The 19558-nt window shown below is 39.9% G+C and overlaps 3 protein-coding genes across 5 annotated transcripts; all 3 read left to right on the top strand.

The window, feature by feature from the left end:
- The first annotated feature begins 461 nt into the window (after positions 1 to 461).
- LOC140774802 (transcription factor MAMYB) lies at positions 462 to 6655 on the top strand. 3 transcript variants are annotated; one of them, XR_012106652.1, is made up of 3 exons: positions 462 to 1490; positions 5668 to 5710; positions 6466 to 6655. XR_012106652.1 is itself a non-coding variant. In XM_073117934.1 (2 exons), the coding sequence occupies exon 1, from the start codon at positions 530 to 532 to the stop codon at positions 1466 to 1468; it is 939 nt and encodes a 312-aa protein (XP_072974035.1). In that variant the 5' UTR covers positions 462 to 529; the 3' UTR covers positions 1469 to 1490; positions 5668 to 6433. The 3 variants fall into 3 exon arrangements, 2 of the variants coding, with proteins under 2 accessions (XP_072974035.1, XP_072974046.1); XM_073117934.1 differs by lacking the exon at positions 6466 to 6655 and having other exon boundaries at positions 5668 to 6433; XM_073117945.1 differs by lacking the exons at positions 5668 to 5710; positions 6466 to 6655 and adding an exon at positions 4725 to 5513.
- Positions 6656 to 7504: 849 nt separating this feature from the next.
- On the top strand, positions 7505 to 11459 carry LOC140774817 (tobamovirus multiplication protein 2A-like). Its single transcript, XM_073117956.1, has 6 exons — positions 7505 to 8281; positions 8961 to 9060; positions 9294 to 9374; positions 9448 to 9552; positions 10883 to 11083; positions 11180 to 11459. The coding sequence occupies exons 1-6, from the start codon at positions 8037 to 8039 to the stop codon at positions 11285 to 11287; spliced, it is 840 nt and encodes a 279-aa protein (XP_072974057.1). The 5' UTR covers positions 7505 to 8036; the 3' UTR covers positions 11288 to 11459.
- A 5845-nt stretch (positions 11460 to 17304) lies between these two features.
- On the top strand, positions 17305 to 19558 carry LOC140772555 (pentatricopeptide repeat-containing protein At5g66520-like). The gene has a single exon (XM_073114684.1). It carries the CDS (start codon positions 17305 to 17307, stop codon positions 19102 to 19104), a length of 1800 nt encoding a protein of 599 aa, XP_072970785.1. The 3' UTR covers positions 19105 to 19558.

Below are 19558 nucleotides of genomic sequence, written 5' to 3'. Positions count from 1 at the left end.
TAAAATGCTCATTTGTTAGTATTTTCTAAAATGTACAATGCTGAGATGTAAACATCCAAATAGTTAAAACTTAATACATCATTTACTTTAGAAATAATGTCAATTCTACAATAGATATTCCACTTTGTTATTCTCAAGATGAGGTATGTTTTCTAAATATAACTATTCTTATATTCATTTGAATTCTAAAATAATTATATAATAATTATTTTTAATGTGATATAAAATGAAAAAATAATAATAAAAATGTTTTAATTTTCATAAAATTTTAAAGAATATTTTTTGATTTAATATAAAGTAAGTTGATGAGACATGTACGAAAGATAATTAATAATTAAGTTAGTGTGTGATATAAAATATAATTTTAATAAATAATATTTATATTTTAAAATTAAATTATTACCATGTTTAGCTGCTATCATATAATAAAGAGTATATTTCGAAAGATCTAGAAGGGCATAGAAGGAAAAATACCTTTCTAAACTGTAAGAGAGAGGGAGAGGGAGAGGGAGAGGGAGAGAAAGAGAGGATGGATTTCTTCGAAGACGAAGCGCGGCCGCGGTTCGTCTTCCGCGGTGGGAGCGGCGGCGGCGCCACTTCCGCCGAACAGAACTCCGACACATTAGGATTCTCCAAGCTGCACTTCTTCTTATGTCTGTCAGCGGCCTCCGTCGTCCTACTCGCTGCTTTCTCCCTCGTCTCGTCCTCCCAAACACTCGCCTCTTTCCTCCTCTGGTCCGCCCTCTCCCTTCTCCTCGCCCCCTTCGCTCCCTCCTCTGTCACAGGCGGCGACATCCACGTCGGCGCCGGCGATCTACTTCCCGACCCCACACCGTCGCCGACTCCGACCGAACCCTCCTCGATCCCCGCTCGTCGCTCCCGATCTCGCAAGACAATCGACTCCCAACCCTCTTCCGTACCTCCAATCGCCCCCAAAGCCTTAGAACTAAACAGATCCGAGGAGAAGTCCCTAGATCCGGATCCCAATCCGAATCGAGATTCGGTCGGAGGAGACGAGAAGGAGTGGACTGACGACGACCTCGATCTCCTCAAGAAGCAGATCGCTAAGAATCCGGTCGGGAAGCCGCAGAGGTGGGAGCGGATAGCCGAAGCCTTCCGTGGCCGGCATACATTAGATTCCGTGATCCGGACGGCGAAATCTCTACCAGATAAAAGACCGACGGATTCGTTTCAGCAATTCTTGAAGCACCGGAAACCGCTGGATAAAAGAGCAGAAGCGGATAACGATGAGATTTTGATGGAGGACTCGAATGATTTGGAGAAGAAGGAATGGAGTGCAGGAGACGATCTCGCGCTGCTCAACGCATTGAAGGTGTTTCCAAAAGATGCGACAATGAGATGGGAGAAGATTGCAGCGGCTGTGCCAGGGAAGTCGAAGGCCGGCTGCATCAAACGAGTTGCTGAGCTGAAGAAGGATTTCCGGAGCTCCAAGGCTTCTGAATCATAGACAATTTCATCTAATTAATGAAGTGAGTCTACTGCAAGTACTTCCATCCATGTTTTCTATCATAATTTTTTTCATTGAATTAATTGGAAGGCGATAAATTAAACCTAAACAGACCTCTTGAGGTGAAATTGTTGACAATTATACCACAAATACTTTTTTGAGCTGATGAATTGCATTCTTCTGAACTCGTAATCGGTTATGGTTTAATGCTAAAATGCTACAAACTAGATCTTGACCCATTTGGATGTAAGAAAATTGTAGAACTTTAATAAAAAATAGCCTTGTGAGTTAGGGTTCTTTGGGTCTGGTTTGAGTGAATTTTTAAAAGGGTGAGAAAAGATCAGAATGAAATAAAAATAAAAATATTTAATGTTGCGACAGTCGTCGAAGATTGGCGGATGGCCAAGGGGGGTGGAGAACGGCCGTAAAGTAAGGTGGCTTATAGAGAAAGATGGTAGCTAGGATTTGGAAGGTTGGAAGGGACTACGGTTACAATTTATTCCTCCGAAAATAAATACAATTTAACGGCTATGATAAACAGTAAATATGAGATAATAAAATAATTTAACTCAATAATTATTCCATGATGATTATTATCCCATAAACACTTATTTATAGAAGTAGAATCATAGCAGATCAAATTTAATTCACCCTATTAGACTTATATTCACTTTATTTGAAATTTAAAATAATAAGCAAATTTAACTAACTAACTCAATTCAACTCAACTTGATTTAACTGACTCGACTGACCTAACCCACGTGGTCGGATCGTATCATGAAAGCAATATGTTATAAGGTTTAAAAGATTATAAGTAGGGGTGTAATCGGATTTGGACTTGGATCGAGAGTGAATATCCATTGGAACTTCGGTAGAATATATAGCTTTTTTTTTTTTATCCGTAGGCAATGATTATGCAGTCCAATGCTTAAATTATATATAGAAGCCTAGAATTACTTTAATTCCCATATAGTATGAGTAATCTTCTCTTAAAAATAATATTTGTACTACTAGTATTATGTTTGTTTAATATATTAAACTTGTGTCCTTTTTAGTAAGATAATTAAGATATTGTGCTCTATTATTTAGCTATTAAACTATCATAATTGAATGCTAAAAGCTTTGACTTGTTGTTTTGGAATAAGAATACTGCATTCTTTTATTTCATAGTACTTGGTTATCCATGAGTAATCCAAATCCAATCAGTTATAATCAGTTATTTGATTGAATTTGAATTCGACTCGAGTCTGACATAGTCAGATTAAAAATGGACCGAACATGGATTACAATTATCTATACATCTAAAATCCGATTCAAGCTTGAATTTGACAAAACTAAATGGATATGAATCTAATATTTGTACATATCTGACCAAATTCAATTTGGTTATACCCGTATCTGTAGATAATAGATGAACATGCAATACAACTAAAGTTTTAAAACTCGGAATGGGGATCAGTATTGGCATCCAAAAGAAAATAATACATATCGATTGTAATCAGTCATATCAAGTCGCCCTTAGTGTATTGCATTATTTTTTAATTATATAAAATTCTAATTTTATTTAAAAATATAGGAAATTTTTTAAATATTTAGAAAAGCTGATTCACATATGCAACCTAATTCTAAATAAGTACTCATTCAAAATTATAACGAATATTTGAACTAGATTTGATAAAATTTCTATGCTTGTGAATTATTACTGTAGAAACGGAATAATCTTTCTCTTTTTCTTATTATTGTTTTGCAATAGTAAGAAAAAGGAAATTAAAAAGTGGGAGAGAAATTGAAAAAAAAAATTACTTACTCGAGTTTACTAGAGTGTAGAGGAGCTGGAGGAGCTCGTCGTATCGGCTGCCAAATGAGTTCAATGAAGTGTGGGAGGAGAGTGTGTGTGTGTAATAGATAGACTAAAAGTTTTAAAAGAAAGACAGTATTAGTTATTAATATCCACTTGCTGGGAACATCAATTTAGATTTGACCTAAATCTTAAAAAAATACCCCCCATTTTAACCATTAGGCCTGATCCCAGTCCGTCTCGAGCTTAGCCAAAACTGGGAACCATGACTACAACCTTTAAGGTAGCTTAAAAGTTAATAACTGAACAAAAAATAGTGCGACTAAAATTCCAAAATAAGATATGGAATTTGAGAAACAAAGTATTGTACTTTACTAAGGGTATGTAATCAAATGGAAATGCACCAATTGGGCAATATCTACAATAAACTTGAAGTTGCAAAGAATGATAAAATACTTTAATAAAGTTTTTTTTTTAAGGGAGAGAGGGTTAATAAGAGAGAGAGTTAGTGGGAGAGAGAGAGAGAGAGAGAGAGAGAGAGTGGGGGAGAGAGTTAAGAGAGAGAGAGTCAGTGGAGGAGAGAGTTTGATAAGAGAGAATTAGTGAGAAAGAATGTAAGAATTTTATTTTTATTTATGTGAGTGGTAGAAACAAGAAGAGAGAAATTGAGAAAATCATATTAACTTTTTAATTTTTAGACTTTATATATGAATAATTTATCCATTTAGATGACTATTATTTTTTTTCAAAAAATTTATAATTTTTTTGTATCTTAAAATACATACCGATACGATGACTGATACTATAGATTTGGTAGATATGTATCATTTTTTAGACGGCGGATTTCCATCTCGATTCTAATATTTTGAACCTTGATCGCATCAACCTACTTTATATCAAATCAAATGATATTTGTCATAATTTCATAAGAAATAAAGTACATTTTTCTATCTTTTCATTCATTTTATATCACATGATTCACATTACATTCTTATTTCAAAATATAAGTGAACATAGGAATAATTATATTTAGAATAAATCCCCCATTTTAGCAATAACAAGTGAGAATTGTTATTCCTATTCCAACCCTATTTCACATTTAAACGAGATTTAAGAGAATGATAAGGTCAATCTCACTTTAGGACTCTAATTGGTTATATCATCATGTTGATTCTCACATTTCTGTAAGTTTTCAGGTTGAGAATTGTAATGTCTAGTGGCAAAGATGAAATTTTTAGTAGATAGAATTTAGCATTATGGTATTAGTTGATATCACTACTATAATTATTAATAAAGAGAAATATTAGCTTGGCAACAGTCAAACAGAAAATAGAAAATATTTGGTATGACACAGTTATTTTGATTCCAATGAGTCGAATCCAATGCGTACAAGAAAATTCAGCAATACTTAGTAGCAAATTTGACAAAAACATTATCATGATTGTTCAACCTGGGCAGGTGTCACTATCTTCTTTTGCATGTTATGGACTATCGGCTTCCTGTTCTTTCCATCAGTAGAAAGGAACACAATTTGATGAAAAAATAGAGAAGGTTATAATGCCTAGCAGTAAATCAATCAATATCTAAATCAAAGAACAACGCAAAGTTGACCTTTCCTAGTCTCAGTCTGAGTAACATCATGTAATGGGGATGCCATCAGGGAAAGGTGAAGGAAAGCTGGGAGGGATAGGAAGTGGGAGAAAGGAATTGTACAATGTAAGATGGAATATATTGGGTTTCTTTCCAATTTGATTTTCTGATACAGAAAGTGGGAATTATGTTAGTGTGGTTCATGCTGTGCGTTCACTTTGACTTCACTCAAGCAGTACATTTGTATCACTGGATGGATAAATTTCACTTACCAAACAAAGGATTTATGTGCCATACTGCATTGATTCATTCTACCAAATGCCTTGAGTCATTCTTTATCAGAAGGAAATGGAAAAAAAAATGACCAAAGAAGCTATTTCAGTTACAGTTATGTTATGTTGTGTTTAAAATTTCAAATCCTAAGCATGGACATCACCCACCTCCCTCTTGAGTGATACAAGTCATACATGTGAATGAACATGGCTGGGCCAAAACAAAGGATGCCTCAGGAAACATTTGGTCTTGTTGAAACCGTAATATACTAATATTTCAACCAGGATGCAACCACTTATGGATTTACACTTTGGTTTTCTGTGAAATTGTAAGTTTACATCATATATATATATATATATATATATATATATATATATATATATATATATGACTTGCGAAACAAAAATACAATGCATTATTGATGCATTTTATCACATGGTGTTTTATTTGAACTTCCCTTGTTCTCTAATCTTTTGGGACCAAGTTCTCCAAGAGACCAAGTTTCTCCTCTAATATGTTTTTGCCTTTCTGGTTGCAGGTTTATCAAAGTATTGGAGACAAGTAAAAGATGTGATCTCTAAGTGGGTTCTTTTTCTTTTGCATTTGTAGATTTATTAGTTCTAAGCCATTAAAACTCCATGTTTTCTACTCTTATTTTGTGTCATGCATTTGTGAAAAATCACGAGGCAAAAGAAAAATGTTAGCATAGTCTTCAGAAATATCCTAAGAGGCTAAGATGTCTTTGTTGAAATAGGGCATGGTAAAATGAGTAATTATCAGAATTATTTTGAAGATTTTTCTCTTAAAAGGACTTGGGTAATTTATGCTAGAAATGCTTCAAAGTCGACTGAGGAATTTTGATTTCCATTTTAAGTATACTATCACTTAGTATCTCAAGAATATTTATATTTTGCAAGAGCATGCTATGTTTTCTGTTGCCTTTTATGTTGAAAAGTTGTTAAGAGGTTCGTAGAGGTCTTATAGGTGATGCTTCTCTACTTTTGTTTCTAGTTCATATCTTATTATTTTGATTATTTGGTTACATTTAATAGAAAGCAGCTGTATTATTCTGAATCACGAAGAACACTTTTGCAATTAATGCTGGGATCGATAATAGCATGCTCCTCTCTAGTTGTTTGTGGTTATCTCTGTTTGTACATGTGAATGAACACATGCTTTTAGTTCTCTTCTAGTGTTTGTGATCTGTAGGAAGTCAGCTATGAGTTACTATATGTACTACATTTTAAACTTAAAACAGTCTGTATTCGTTTCCTTGATTCAAGATGATAAGGTTATTAGTTTGACTATCTTTTCACTCCTCTGATCTGTCTATCAGATGGATGATTTATCAAGGCTGTTATACTCTTACTTGAAACAAATCGCGGCACACACCTTGTCAGGAATTAAAGAAGAATTAGTTTCCATGTTCAATGTAATTTTCAAGAATATTTTGATCTCCAATTGTAAGAACAACTTATTGATGCTTTCAAAGGGGAATAAAGATTTATCTTATTACTTGCATTCCAGTTTATTTAGGGAAGTCATTTTGGTGAAGAAATTGTTTGGAAATTTTGTCTTGGTCAGTAGGTGATTTGAAGCATAGCAGCCTTGAGTAGTATATACTCAACTGTTTCTAAAGAATCCCTTCAGAGAAAGGCTTAGCAAAGTTGGCTGTGGAGTTTTGTCCAAGAAGCAAGCCAGAGGGAAGGATAAGTTTCCAAATTTTCTGTGAATGATTTTTTTTAATTTTTAAAAAAAAAATTCCTTAAAGGATTGAAGCTCCAAATGATCATATATTGGTCTTGCATTTGTGCTTGCAGATCCTTAATATGATTCCGGATCAAAGGATCTAATCTCCTAGGAATGGGGAAGATGGAGGTTAGATCACTAGAACCCTAACTATCTTAGTAAGGCTCTTTGGAATGTTGAAATCTATCTCTCTCATGAAGAGAGATTCTCCAGCGGTAGTAGGAGAAGAGAACCGATTCCTTTCACTGGGATTGACTCGCCTGGCCCAAGAGGTCACTCCTTTGGCCCCCTTGATTTTTAACTCTTTTTTTTTTTAAAGAAAAAAAGAGAAAATTAAAATAGTTTCCAGAGGGTTTAAAATCAATCATATATTTTTAATAAATAATGGATGCACCAATGTTAAGGTGATAAGACTGTAGATTATCTTACGAAATTTGGTGACAGAGAGTCAACGCATACAACGTTTTTTTTTCTTCTAATTGCCACGTCGGCGCAAGGATTGGATTTATTATTTGCATGTATGTATGTTTGTGTATTAACACAAGTCAAACTGGTTTATTTTTTCAAAAAAAAAAAAAGAAAAGAAACTGGAACGAATAATATCCTATTTTATTACACTGTGGAACTTCGTATTCTCTCACAGACCGCTGTCCATCTTCCACCAGTCTCCTTCCTTGTTCGCCACGTGGTGAGCCGTCCTCGTCTACCGGCCACAACGGTGCGCCGGCAAAACTGGACCTCTTCTCTCTCTCTCTCTCTCTCTCTCTCTCTCTTATGCGAGCTTCGATTTCTTCTCTCTTTTTCCCACCCAATATATTAATCCGATTGCTCTCCGTTCTATAGCTCTTCTCCCGATTTCTCTCCATTTTTTTTCCGTTCCAGCCGGTAAAAGAAGCAGAAATTACTATCGAATTCCGATCCAAGTTCATTCCTTTGCGCCCATCGCCCGTTCCCAATCTGAAATCCCATATTGGGTCGTCGAGATCGCGGCGCGAGGAATTGAAGGCTTCGAAGTTTGGCGGGGCGATTTTTCTCCTTTACCATCGGATTCTGAGCCAAGTTCCTTCCTTTACGCCGATCACTCGTTTCTTACCTCAAATGCCGTATTGGGTCGTCAAGATCTCGGCGTAAAGAGTTAGAGATTGGAGAGGAGGCGCCATGGCGTGCTGTGGATTCCTCGAGTGCGTTCTGAAGACTCTTAACTTTTTGTTAACGATCACTGGATTGGCGATGATTGGGTACGGCGTCTACTTGCTGGCGGAATGGATCAAGGTCTCTTCTGGGGATAAAGAGAATCCCATTTCGCCGATTGATGATAATATAGAATTGTTGAAGCTTGGGAGGCCCATGCTTCTCGTGGTATCTTTGTCGAGTACCGCCGTCGATGAATTCTCCAGAGCCTGGTATCTGTTCTTTATTCTCTTTTCCTTATGTGAGCTTGTAAAAAAGTTAAAATATTTTGATTTGTTATTTGTAATTATTTATAAGTTGTCATTATACTGTTAGAAAATTTTGTTGGCACTTTTGTTACCTTCGGAATCTTGATGGAGTAGGCTAAGAATGAGTGAGCAGAACCCCCATGCTTAAAAAGACAAATTAGGTGAAAAAGAACAGAGAGGAGCATTTTCTACTGTTAATTGCATGAACTGTTCTTGCATATTGGTGAATATGTTGTAAGGATATCCGTTATAGCCTTATAGGTGAAGAATTTGGCCGCATATGATAATGGCAATACTTTCCATCTGCCTTAAGGTTGGATTTGCCCTTTTGGTTTCCTCTCGTCGTTGTCCCTCATTTCTTCCAGTATACATGTGTGTGGAGTGTCAAACACATTCCTAATGATCATCAGTTTTGGTTAACAAGGAGGTCCCAAAGTGAAGCGACCTATCTGCGACTCAGCTGAAGCTATACTTGCTTATGTTAGTTCTGATATACTTGGTCTACGAAAGCAAGACATGCATCATCCACATGTTGCAAAACATTTGATAAGCATATTTCCTATTCTGATATCCTAGTATCCTACTACCTTTTTTGTGACTTCGAGGATTGCTACTGTCATCTATTTATGGTATTTTCTTGCAGGTTTATTTACCTATTCATTGGTATTGGAGTTGTACTCCTAATGATTTCTTGCTTTGGCTGTATTGGAGCAACAACAAGGAATGGATGCTGCCTGTCTTGTGTATCCTATCTTCCAATTTGTTTATAATTTTTATCATGTTTATTGTTGCTGGTAGGACATTCATTCTTTATTATCTTCTTAAGAATATTTTATTAGTTCAAACGGAAACATGCAGTTAAGTTGATGCTCCTTCTTTTTCTATAACTTACCTGCTGATATGTGTCAATAGATGCTGCAAGAACACTTGAGGCTTTATCTTAGTTTATGCTCATGGTTTTCTTAATTTACACTAGTACTCCTTCCTGGTTATTTTGTTGATACTAGTGGAGCTTGGAGCTGCAGCCTTCATTTTCTTCGATCATCATTGGAAGGAGGTGTGTTTTCCATTTACTGTAGTTTCCTGGTTCATCATTTTCTGTTAACTTAATGGTTATGGTCTTCATGCAGGAAATTCCAGCTGACAAAACTGGGGACTTTGACATGATTTATAACTTTTTAAATGAGAATTGGAAAATCGCAAAATGGGTTGCCCTAGGAGCAGTTCTGTTGGAGGTATAGTTAGATGATGCCTTATTCTGTTCTCTGTCTTATTAAGTTGAAACAGAAAAGAAAGTGAGCATCTTATGTCTTTGCACACAAATGCTTCAAGCCTTCAATGACTTCTCATCTACACTTCCCTTTTTTCTTCCCTTTTTATGTATTAGATGTCACAAATTTAGGAATATCCAATTTCATTCTCTAGTCAGCTGCTTATCATTTCCTGGTTGCGTTTTGCACTGCATGTTCTTGCACATTCTTATTTGATTTTAGTTGCTGTCTTTAGTCGCCTACCTGTCTTCTGCATGTGTATTCTTTAGTCACCTACCTTTCTCTTGCATTTGGAAGTTCTAGGGGAAATAATTTTACATGGTTGTTTGGATTGATAATCAATTATTTGTGAAGAAAGAGGATGATAGATGAGGTAAACAGAGAGTATCTTACCTACATCTAAGAATAAGGGGATATAGAGAGTTACGTAAACTTTCACAGACCAAACAGTCTGCAATATTAAGAGAGTTTGAGAAGGCGTAATCAATCAAATGTATACGCAATAAATGAGATTCCCTGCAGTCTAGTGTTCTGAAGGTTGTCATTTTAAATGACTAGTCTAGAATGAACTGCAATTCACTCCATGTAAAGATTCATGAGTAACATCATTGGAAGACTACATAACGACGCAATGCCAAGAAACGAATAATTGTGTTCATGTGAAAGATGGACAATGATGAGGTGAAGGTGGAGGTGAAACTATAAAAGAAGACAAAAAAATTAGCAAGGAAGATAGTAAGGAAAGATATAATGAGCCTTCTCCTAACAAGGCTGACATTATCTTTAAAGGAGCCCCAGGCTTTCTTATGGATGTTATTTATCGTGGGGCTAATCCTTCGTTAACTGAGTCTTAAGCAATAGCTGGAAGACAACATAAAGTAAAAATGATTCAGTTCAGTTGAAAGACACCATGTGAACAGTAAGAAAAGATATGATGATCGTTCTGTTAATGGAAGATATCCTAAATAGAGGTAGAGGTAAATCATATTGAGGATTGCTTTGATTGTTTTGTAGCTAGATCTGCAAACCAAGATGCCAAAGGATAGATACTGGTTGGCATGTTCTTCACGGCAATCTTTCTTTCCCTTAGCTTATCTAACAACCTATTTCTTGCTAGTGACATTCTAATTGTGTTTCTAAATGCTGTAATTCCCATCCAAGTTGGACATATTAGAAAACAGAAACATGAGTACTGCAATTTTTTAAGTTTGAAGATGCAAAGAATCATAACTCAAATTTTCTAGTGTCCCATTGTTTTGCTGTAACATATAATTATGAAACTGCTGGTTTGCAGGCAACAGCATTCTTGCTAGCTCTCATTGTGCGAGCAGTGAACCAACCTGCTGACTACGACAGCGATGATGAGTACATAAACCCAAGATCTGCAGTCCGGCAGCCACTGATTAACAGACAGAGTGTTCCAGCATCTGGGGTGCCCGCCCTGGAGAACCGTCCAATTCGGAACGATGCCTGGAGCAAACGGATGAGGGAAAAGGTGCCAACTTCCTTCTCGAAAAAAGTTATGTCTCATTTGTAACTGTATGGATTCTCTATCAAGAATTCTAATGTTCTCGTTCTTGGCTTTTGGCAGTTTGGTCTTGATATATCAGAGTTCACCTACAATCCATCAGATCCTAGCAGACTTCAGCAGGCGACAATAACTCCTGCAGAAAAAAGCAGCCGATGTACTATACTTTGAAGCATAAACTTTGACATGTACTCAATCTGAACTTCATTTTTCTAGTCATGGTTGTAATTTCCTGAAACATTTGGAGATCTCTACCTGAGATAACTCTGTAGTATGGAGTATGGACTTGTATCTAATTGTACCCTGACCCTCATAGTCTATGAAAACCATCTCTGTTTTACAAGTTGAAGTCTTTCTTGTTTATTTCCTTTTTGGGGAAAAGTAGGCCTCGAGACTTGACAAGAAGACTAATCACTGTGCATTTGTTACAATTGGTCGCTTGCTATGTATGTATATATATATATTATCAAAGAAGTTGTAGCCAGCTTATATTAGGACCACCCGACGTAGGGACTTCGTCGAGCAGGCGAAATTGAGGAGAGTACAAAGTTCCAAGGGGAGCTCCTCAGCATGCCCTTGCTCAAAAACTACAGTCATATACTGACCATGTTTGGCAGCCCAGTCTGCCACTCAGATTGGCTTCCTGGTAAATATTCCGGATAACCACATCTGTAAACCCATCCAAGATTCTGAGACATTTACTCACGGCACCCCAGATTCTCCACGAACACTCCAGCTTCTTGTCACATATCTGTGTCTGGATAGCCAAGTCCATTTCCACTTCAATCCTCTCACACCCCTTTATCTAGACCATTTTTAGTCCCTTAATTAACGCCCCCGTTTTAGTTTCCAGTGCTGAGTCACCTTGGGTGGGCCCCTAGGTAATGCCAATTACACGGCCATCTGCACCTCTTAAGACTGCTCCAAACCCTCCTTGGTAGCTTCCACTCAACCATTCCCTATCTACATTGAGCTTTGTCCACCCTAGCGCCAGCAACTTCCACTTCACCTGGATCACTTGTCGTTGAGGTGGAGTTGTAGCCCTTCTAGGCGCCTTTCCATATTCCTCCGCCATTCGGAGCGCTCGTCGAGCCACTATGCACGCTGGGAAGGAGTCACCTCCAAATACCGCTCTATTTCGCTGTTTCCATATACCCCAAAGTGTCGATGCAATAGTCCCTTTGACTTGAAGATCATCATGGTTTGCCTGCGTCCATTGTTTCGCCAGCCAACTCATATCCACCTGCGCCGCAAGGTCCGAGTCGCCACCAAGCTCCTCATCAACATGTGCCCACACTTCCTGGCTAAATCGACAGTTGAATAGAAGGTGAGTGGCAGTCTCACTATGAAGACCACACATATTGCACACATCTCCAATGCCTAAATTGAGGTTGGCAAGGTAGGCAACTATGGGGATCTGCTACCAGGCCAGCTTCTAGCAAAATAAGCATACTCTCGGGGCTACCCGCAACTGCCATAAGGCCCGCCACCCGGTCCAAGGCTCCTCTTCCTCCGGCGTGAGAAATCTGTAGATGGAGCTCGCAGCAGGCTTCCCCTTTGGGTGAGGCCACCATATCCATTGATCAGAAGTGGTGGCATCCCCCAAAGGCAGCGCTGCCACCTCAAATGCTAGATCGAATCCGCCTTCATCATTGATTTTGGCTGTATTCCACTGGCCTCCACTCATAAGGTCCTCCACCTTCAGACTTTCACTCATCAAATCTTGGTGCACTTCACGTGCCTGCCTACACCACGGGATGGAGGATACCCATGGTTCCATTGCCGCCCATGTGTCCCTCCCATTCCCGATCAATTTTTGACATCCCATCTTCATCTCCCCTGCAGCACGACAAAGAGTCCTCCATCCCCACGAGTAGTTGGACTTCACTCCGGTTCACCATGGGTCTAACTTGCCATACTTGCCTACCAGGATCTCCACCCACTGAGCTCGTTTGCCATTCAGTACACGAAGCACCAGCTTCCCTACCATCGCCGTTGGAGTTGTCTTAAGTTTTCTAACACCTAGCCCTCCCCTCCTCATAGAGCTGGTGACCACATCCCAACTTAGCAGATGGAACCCACGTCCATGACCGCTATTCCAAAGGAAGCTCCTGGCTATCTTCGCAATTGCCTCAATGGTCGCATCTGGCAGCCAAGTGCAGGCCATCCAATAAGATAGGATGGAGAGAAGAACAAACTTTATCAAGGTTAATCTGCCAGCGAAGGACAGGGAGTTGCGCTTCCACCCCGCCAGTTTTTTGTTTACCCGGTCAACCAAGCCTTGGTGCTCAGCCACTCTTGTCCTGCGCCCCGAGATTAGGGCCCCTAAGTATTTGAATGGCCATTTCCCCTTGTTGATCTCCAAGGTGGCACTCAGAGGCTCCACCTCTTCCTCCTCTAGCCAGCTTGGCACATAATCCTTCGATTTATCCTTGTGTATACATTGGTTGGATATGGCCTCATACCTATTAAGGCAAGTCTTGATAGTGAGGGCATTTGTCTCTATGGCTTGCACCGTGAGCAACAGGTCGTCGGTGTACAGCAAGTGCATCAGCTGCGTGATCCCCACTGGAATGCCTGTTAACCTCCTGGTCGAGGCCTCAGAATTTAGAATGGCCATCAGGATCTGGGAAACCAAGATGAATAGGTACGGCGATAGAGGGTCCCATTGACGCAGGCCACGGTGGGGAACGATCCATTCGGACGGGGTGTCGTTTATGAGGAGACCATATCGCGGCAATGAAATGCAGGCTTCAACCATTCTTGCGGAAACCCCATGCGACAGAGTACTCCCACCACCGCACTCTAGCTAACTCTGTCATAAGCCTTTTCCATGTCCAACTTTAGCATCATCAATGGGGGTAGGTTCTTCTTAGTCATCAACAAGTGAGCCACTTCTTGTGCTAGGATGATGTTGTCGTTGATACTCCTCTCTTCCACAAATGCCACCTACTTTGCATGCACTAGAGACGGTAGAAGGCCCTGAAGCCTCCCCACCATTACCTTGGAGACGATCTTGTAGGTTACGTTGCAGAGGGCGATCGACCGGAAATCCTTGACCCGAGTCGGTTGTTCACGCTTTGGCACTAACGTTATAAAAGTTTGCCCCCACTGCTTCGAAAACGAAGCATGGGTGAAGAAGTATTGCATTGCTTGGCAAAGGCTTCACCCAACAGTCTTCCAGTAGCGTCGGTAAAACTCGATAAGAATGCCATCTGGACCTGGCATCTTCCCCAGCGACATACTCCAAACAGCCACCTTAATTTCTTCCTAAGAGTGTTTGCTTCCCTGGGAGAGATGATCGGGAGGACCGGCCAGTTATCCAAGCTCAGCACAGAGGCCTGCGGTCTCCCCCACATATCTTGGAATTCATCCATGAATGCTTTGGTCACCCCCCCCCCCGCCCTTGCACCCACTGGTTCTCTGCAACTTGAACCGCAGCAATATGATTCCGCTTGCGTCTAAGAGTTGCCGTGAAGTGAAAAAAGGAGGTGTTGTGGTCGCGGTCTTGCACCCACCGGAGTCTTGCTCGCTGAAGCCATTTAAGGTTGATCTAGCGATTCAGTGCGACCTTTAGATTGTATAAGGCCCTTAACTCCATCCTCGTATTCTCTGTTGCTCTTTCACCTGCATCAGCTTCCTCGAGGCATTTGATTTGTAACCCCACTTCACGGAGCTTATGCTCCAGGCTACCCACTACCATCTTGCTCCACTTGCCAAGGCCTCTTTTAAGCTGACTTAGCCGGTGCGTTAGGGATTGCAGAGGAGTTCGAGAAGCCCCGGTCTCCCACATGTTCTCCGCTACCTACTGGCAACCCTCATACTCCATCCAGAGTAACTTGAACCTAAAGGGTTTCCTTACCTGGTTAGGGTGCAGTGGGATGGCAAGCAAGAGAGGTGCATGATCCGATACCGTGCGATCTAAGTGAAGGACCATGCTGTGGGGGTGCTGGCTCGGCCAGTTTGTGTTTGCTAAGACTTAGTCGAGTCGGATCCACATTCGTCGGGTTCCTTGCTAGTTGTTACACTAGGTGAAGGGGAGCCCCTCGAACCCCAGGTCGCAGAGCCCTTTCTGAGTGATGAACTAGTTGAAAGCGCTTCCCTTAGGGCCTATTCTGGTCGGCCCTTGCCACTTCTTCTCATACTCCGCCGTGAAGGCATTAAAGTCCCTCGCAACCAGCCATGGTAAGTTGACCTCACCCAGCTAGCTTAATTCCTCACAGAGCTCCTTTTGCTCATCAATCATATTGCTTGCAAACACTACTAACACCATCCTAGTGCAGCCCTCCGTTGGTGTAAGGATTAGGTGCATGGCTTGTCTGGAGACAACCATTGCGTCTACCGATCCTTAGTCCTTCCTCCACAACACCATGATGCCACCCGAAGCCCTGACCGCTAGAACCGCAAACTAGTGCCATCTCCTTCCGAGTGCCCTAGCCACCCTACGGGCCTTCCCCCAATCTGCATGTGTCTCTAGTAGATAAACAAGGTCTAATCTATGCACCCTAATGAGGTCTCTACATCTGTCTAAGACCTCTCTCCTCAACGCCCCCGTGCAGGCCTACTTCTTCTCATTGCATCTCCCCCGGCCGCGTGCATGCAAACGCTAGCCCATCTACGTACACTCCTTCTGAGAAATCGACAGACCTAGGAGTTCGCATGGGCCTGTTCTTGATAGTATGTACGTAGGTTGCTTGCTATATATGTACACTGCTTTATAGGTAAAAATTTTGTGAATGTATTTTCTGAAAATTGTAAGCAAAGGGAATAGGGCTTCCATTGAATTGCTCTGAACAGCAAAGGGAAATATTAGCATTTTTTTAGATAGATAATTACACTTGGACTCTAAACTATCATAATTTTTTACTTACCTTTTTTGAATTTTCTTTTTCTATCATGGATCCTCTGAATTATTGAAAATATTTTACCTCTTTGATATAGTAGATTAAAAAGATATAAGAATATGTTTAGTAAACTAAAATTTCTCTTCTTTTTATATAGCTATTCATGTGATTTGCACATAATAATTTATAAATAAAAAAGGTAACAAAAACTTATTAGACGAGTGTTACGTGAATAAGAGTGATAGTTCTGAGGGTCTGAATATAATTAACTTTTTATATATACATTTTGAAACTCAAGCTTATAATTTTTAATCATTAAAAGTATAATCCGTTTTCTTTTCAAGAAATCATGAGTAGATTTATTACTAAATAGAGTAAATTTATTATTAAATAAATCCCATGTGGAAAAAGAAGCACAAAAGCTTCAAATAAATCTTAATGTCAATATTTTCACTTAGTAGTGAATATAAAAATTAGCATTTAAGATTTGCAATATCCTTCTACAAATAAACAAAAAAGGATCATTTTGCATATCTAACAAAAATTTTAGCTGTTATTGCAAAATACCTCATCATTTGACATTTTTCCTATTTCTTATGTTAAGAATTATGAGAAATATTTGCTGATTGACTCCTCCATTTTCAGTATATATGCATAATATCACCTCATTTTACTTTACTAGGAAGATAATTGTGGAAAGCATCTGAAGGCATTTTAGTGAGTTTTTGACCAAACTAGACCTTTTTTTTTTAACCGAAATAAATTATCTCTCAAACTTATTATTAAATAGAGTTTAATTTACTGTAGCCCTAATAAAAATGCTAAATTTATTAGCGTTTAAAAATGCTAATTAGTTTAATGTTTTTATTATTAGGTAATTTTTTCCTTAACTGCTAAAAGATTAAGATAAAGGGATTTATATACATAAAATACTAAATTAATCAACGTTTTAGAACAAGACAAAAACGCTAAATTAATTAGCATTTTTGCTTAGAGATAAAATACTGATTAATTCAGTATTTTTATTAGAACTATAATAAATTAGATTCCATTTAGTAATAAGTTTAAGGAGTAATCTACTACAATAAAAATACATTGGAACAAGGCTAGTTTGGTCAAAAACTCCGTTTTAGTCATTAGCTGAGTATTCCTCTGGATGCTACCTGTAGGCCTCTTTTTGCAAATATTTTCAGAAAAGAGGTAGCGAATTAACAATATGTGAAAATTTGAGGGGGATAAGACTTAAAATGCAGGTGGCAATATGCAAAAAGATCCAAAAGAGTAAACTATACATGTAGTCATCCTTAATAGAGACGGCTATCATATTTTTCACTCCATGGACACATGATCCTTCACATAGCCGTTAGATTCCTCCCACCTTCAAATTCAAATTTCCTTCTCAAAATCCCCAATCCATTCTTCTCTTCCTTCTCGTCTTCTTCTCTAAGTAAAATTGTCACTCATCTCAAGCAAATCCACGCGAAGCTCCTCCGCAATGGTGAGATCGACGACCCCCTTGCCGCCGGCAAGCTCGTCGCCGACGTGGCCTCCTCTCACCTCCCCTACGCCCGCGCCATCTTCGTGCAGCTCCGCTCTCCTCCCACTACCTTCACCTGGAACTCCCTCCTGCGTGGCTACGCCCACGGTGCGCGCCCTGAGGAAGCCCTCCTCTTGTTTCAATCCATGCTCGCCCATGGCTTCCTGCCCAATAACTACACCTACCCGTTTCTCCTCAAGGCCTCCTCTCGCCTACCTGAACCCCGTATTGGCCTCTCGCTCCACGCCTCCCTCTTCCGCCGTGGCCTCGAAGGCTTCGACCCCTTCATCCAGACTTCGCTGGTCAGCTTCTATGCTACCATCGGGAATTTGGAGAGTGCCAGGTGGGTGTTTGATAAAAGTCCTGTGAAAGATGTCACTTCTTGGAATGCGCTCATCAAGGGGTATATTGGATGCTCGCGGTATGCGGATGCAATTCGCGTGTTTCGGGTGATGCAGGACCAGGTAGGCATCCGTGGAGATGAGATCACAATGTTGAGTGTCGTCTCTGCATGTGCGCATCTTGGCACGTTGGATATGGGGCGATGGGTGCACATATACATTGATCGGAACCGCATGAAGGTTACTTTGAATCTGGGGACTGCACTAATAAACATGTATGCGAAGTGCGGGGAGGTTGAGAGTGCGTGGAGCTTGTTTAGAGGGATGCGAGAGAAGGACGTCAGGACATGGAGCGTGATGATTAGTGGGCTTGCAGTCAATGGGCTTGCCAACGAGGCGTTGGAGCTGTTCTCCGAGATGCAATCAGATGGAGTTGGTCTGGATTCTGTGACATTAACGGGTGTGTTGAGTGCATGCAGCCATGGCGGTATGGTGCAAGAGGGAGTGCAACTTCTGGACAGGATGAGTACGGATTATCACATTGAGCCTACGATCGAGCACTATGGTTGTGTTGTCGATTTGTTGGGCAGGGCTGGGCAGTTGGAGGAAGCACTGGCTTTGATCAGGAGGGTTTCTTCCAAAGCTGATGTTGTTCTATGGGGTGCTCTTTTAGTAGCTTGTAGGGTGCACAAGAATGTCGAAATGGGAGAGACTGTCGCAAAGGAGATGCTCAAATTGGATCCTTATAATGCAGGGGCTCATGTATTCTTATCCAATGTTTACGCTGTGACTGGAAAATGGGATTTGGTGGAAGAAGTTAGGAAGATGATGAAGGAGCAAAAGGTATATAAGCCGCCAGGCTCGAGTTCGATTGAGCTAGACGGTGTTGTTCATGAGTTCTTATCTGGGGACCGTTCACATCCCCAATTGGATCGTATATATGCAATGCTCGATGAGATGGCAAAGATCTCAAGCCTCAGAGGGCACAGGCCGACAACAAAAGGGGGGGTTACCTTCGACATCGATGAGGAGGACAAGGAAATCTGCCTATCTCAACACAGTGAGAAGTTGGCTGTTGCTTTTGGATTGATCAATACAAGAAAGGGAGATGTTATTCGAATTGTGAAGAACCTCAGGATTTGCCAGGATTGCCATTCGGTTATGAAACTGGTGTCTGAAGTTTTCGATCGAGTCGTCATTGTTAGGGACCGCAACCGTTTCCACCACTTCAAGAATGGGTCTTGCTCCTGCAGGGACTACTGGTAGGAGGAGAGGTTGGCGCATCACTAGATACTACTGTAAACTAAGAAGAACTTTTCACCTTTCCTGGTTTTGTCTAAAGTTGCAGAGAGAAAAAGATGGAAGAAAGAGCATGAAGCATGAAAGATGATAATCTTCTCCTCTGAGATTTTTGTCATGCCTTTTAGATCACAAACCAGCAAGTAAGTATACCACCAGATTAGTAATTTTACTCTTCCTTACTGGCATAAATGGTACATTGCAGGAACTCAAGTATCATGTTTGAGATACTTTTAGAAGCTATAAAAGCCAGAAAACTCACAGAAGAATTCTTACTCCAATAAAGAAGTCACTGTAAAGAATAACCTCAGAAACACACATCTTTGCTAACACTAATAGAACTCTGTTTCTTAGTCAGAAAAGACTGCTCAAAACTTTGGTTCAATGTGTAATACAAAGAAAGAAATGCAAACATACAGAA

Source organism: Typha angustifolia, chromosome 2 (assembly GCF_048772165.1).
Source record: "Typha angustifolia cultivar Huaian chromosome 2, ASM4877216v1, whole genome shotgun sequence".
NCBI lineage: Eukaryota > Viridiplantae > Streptophyta > Magnoliopsida > Poales > Typhaceae > Typha > Typha angustifolia.
Note: the sequence above shows the minus strand (reverse complement) of the source record. Positions and strands in the feature narration are given on the sequence as shown.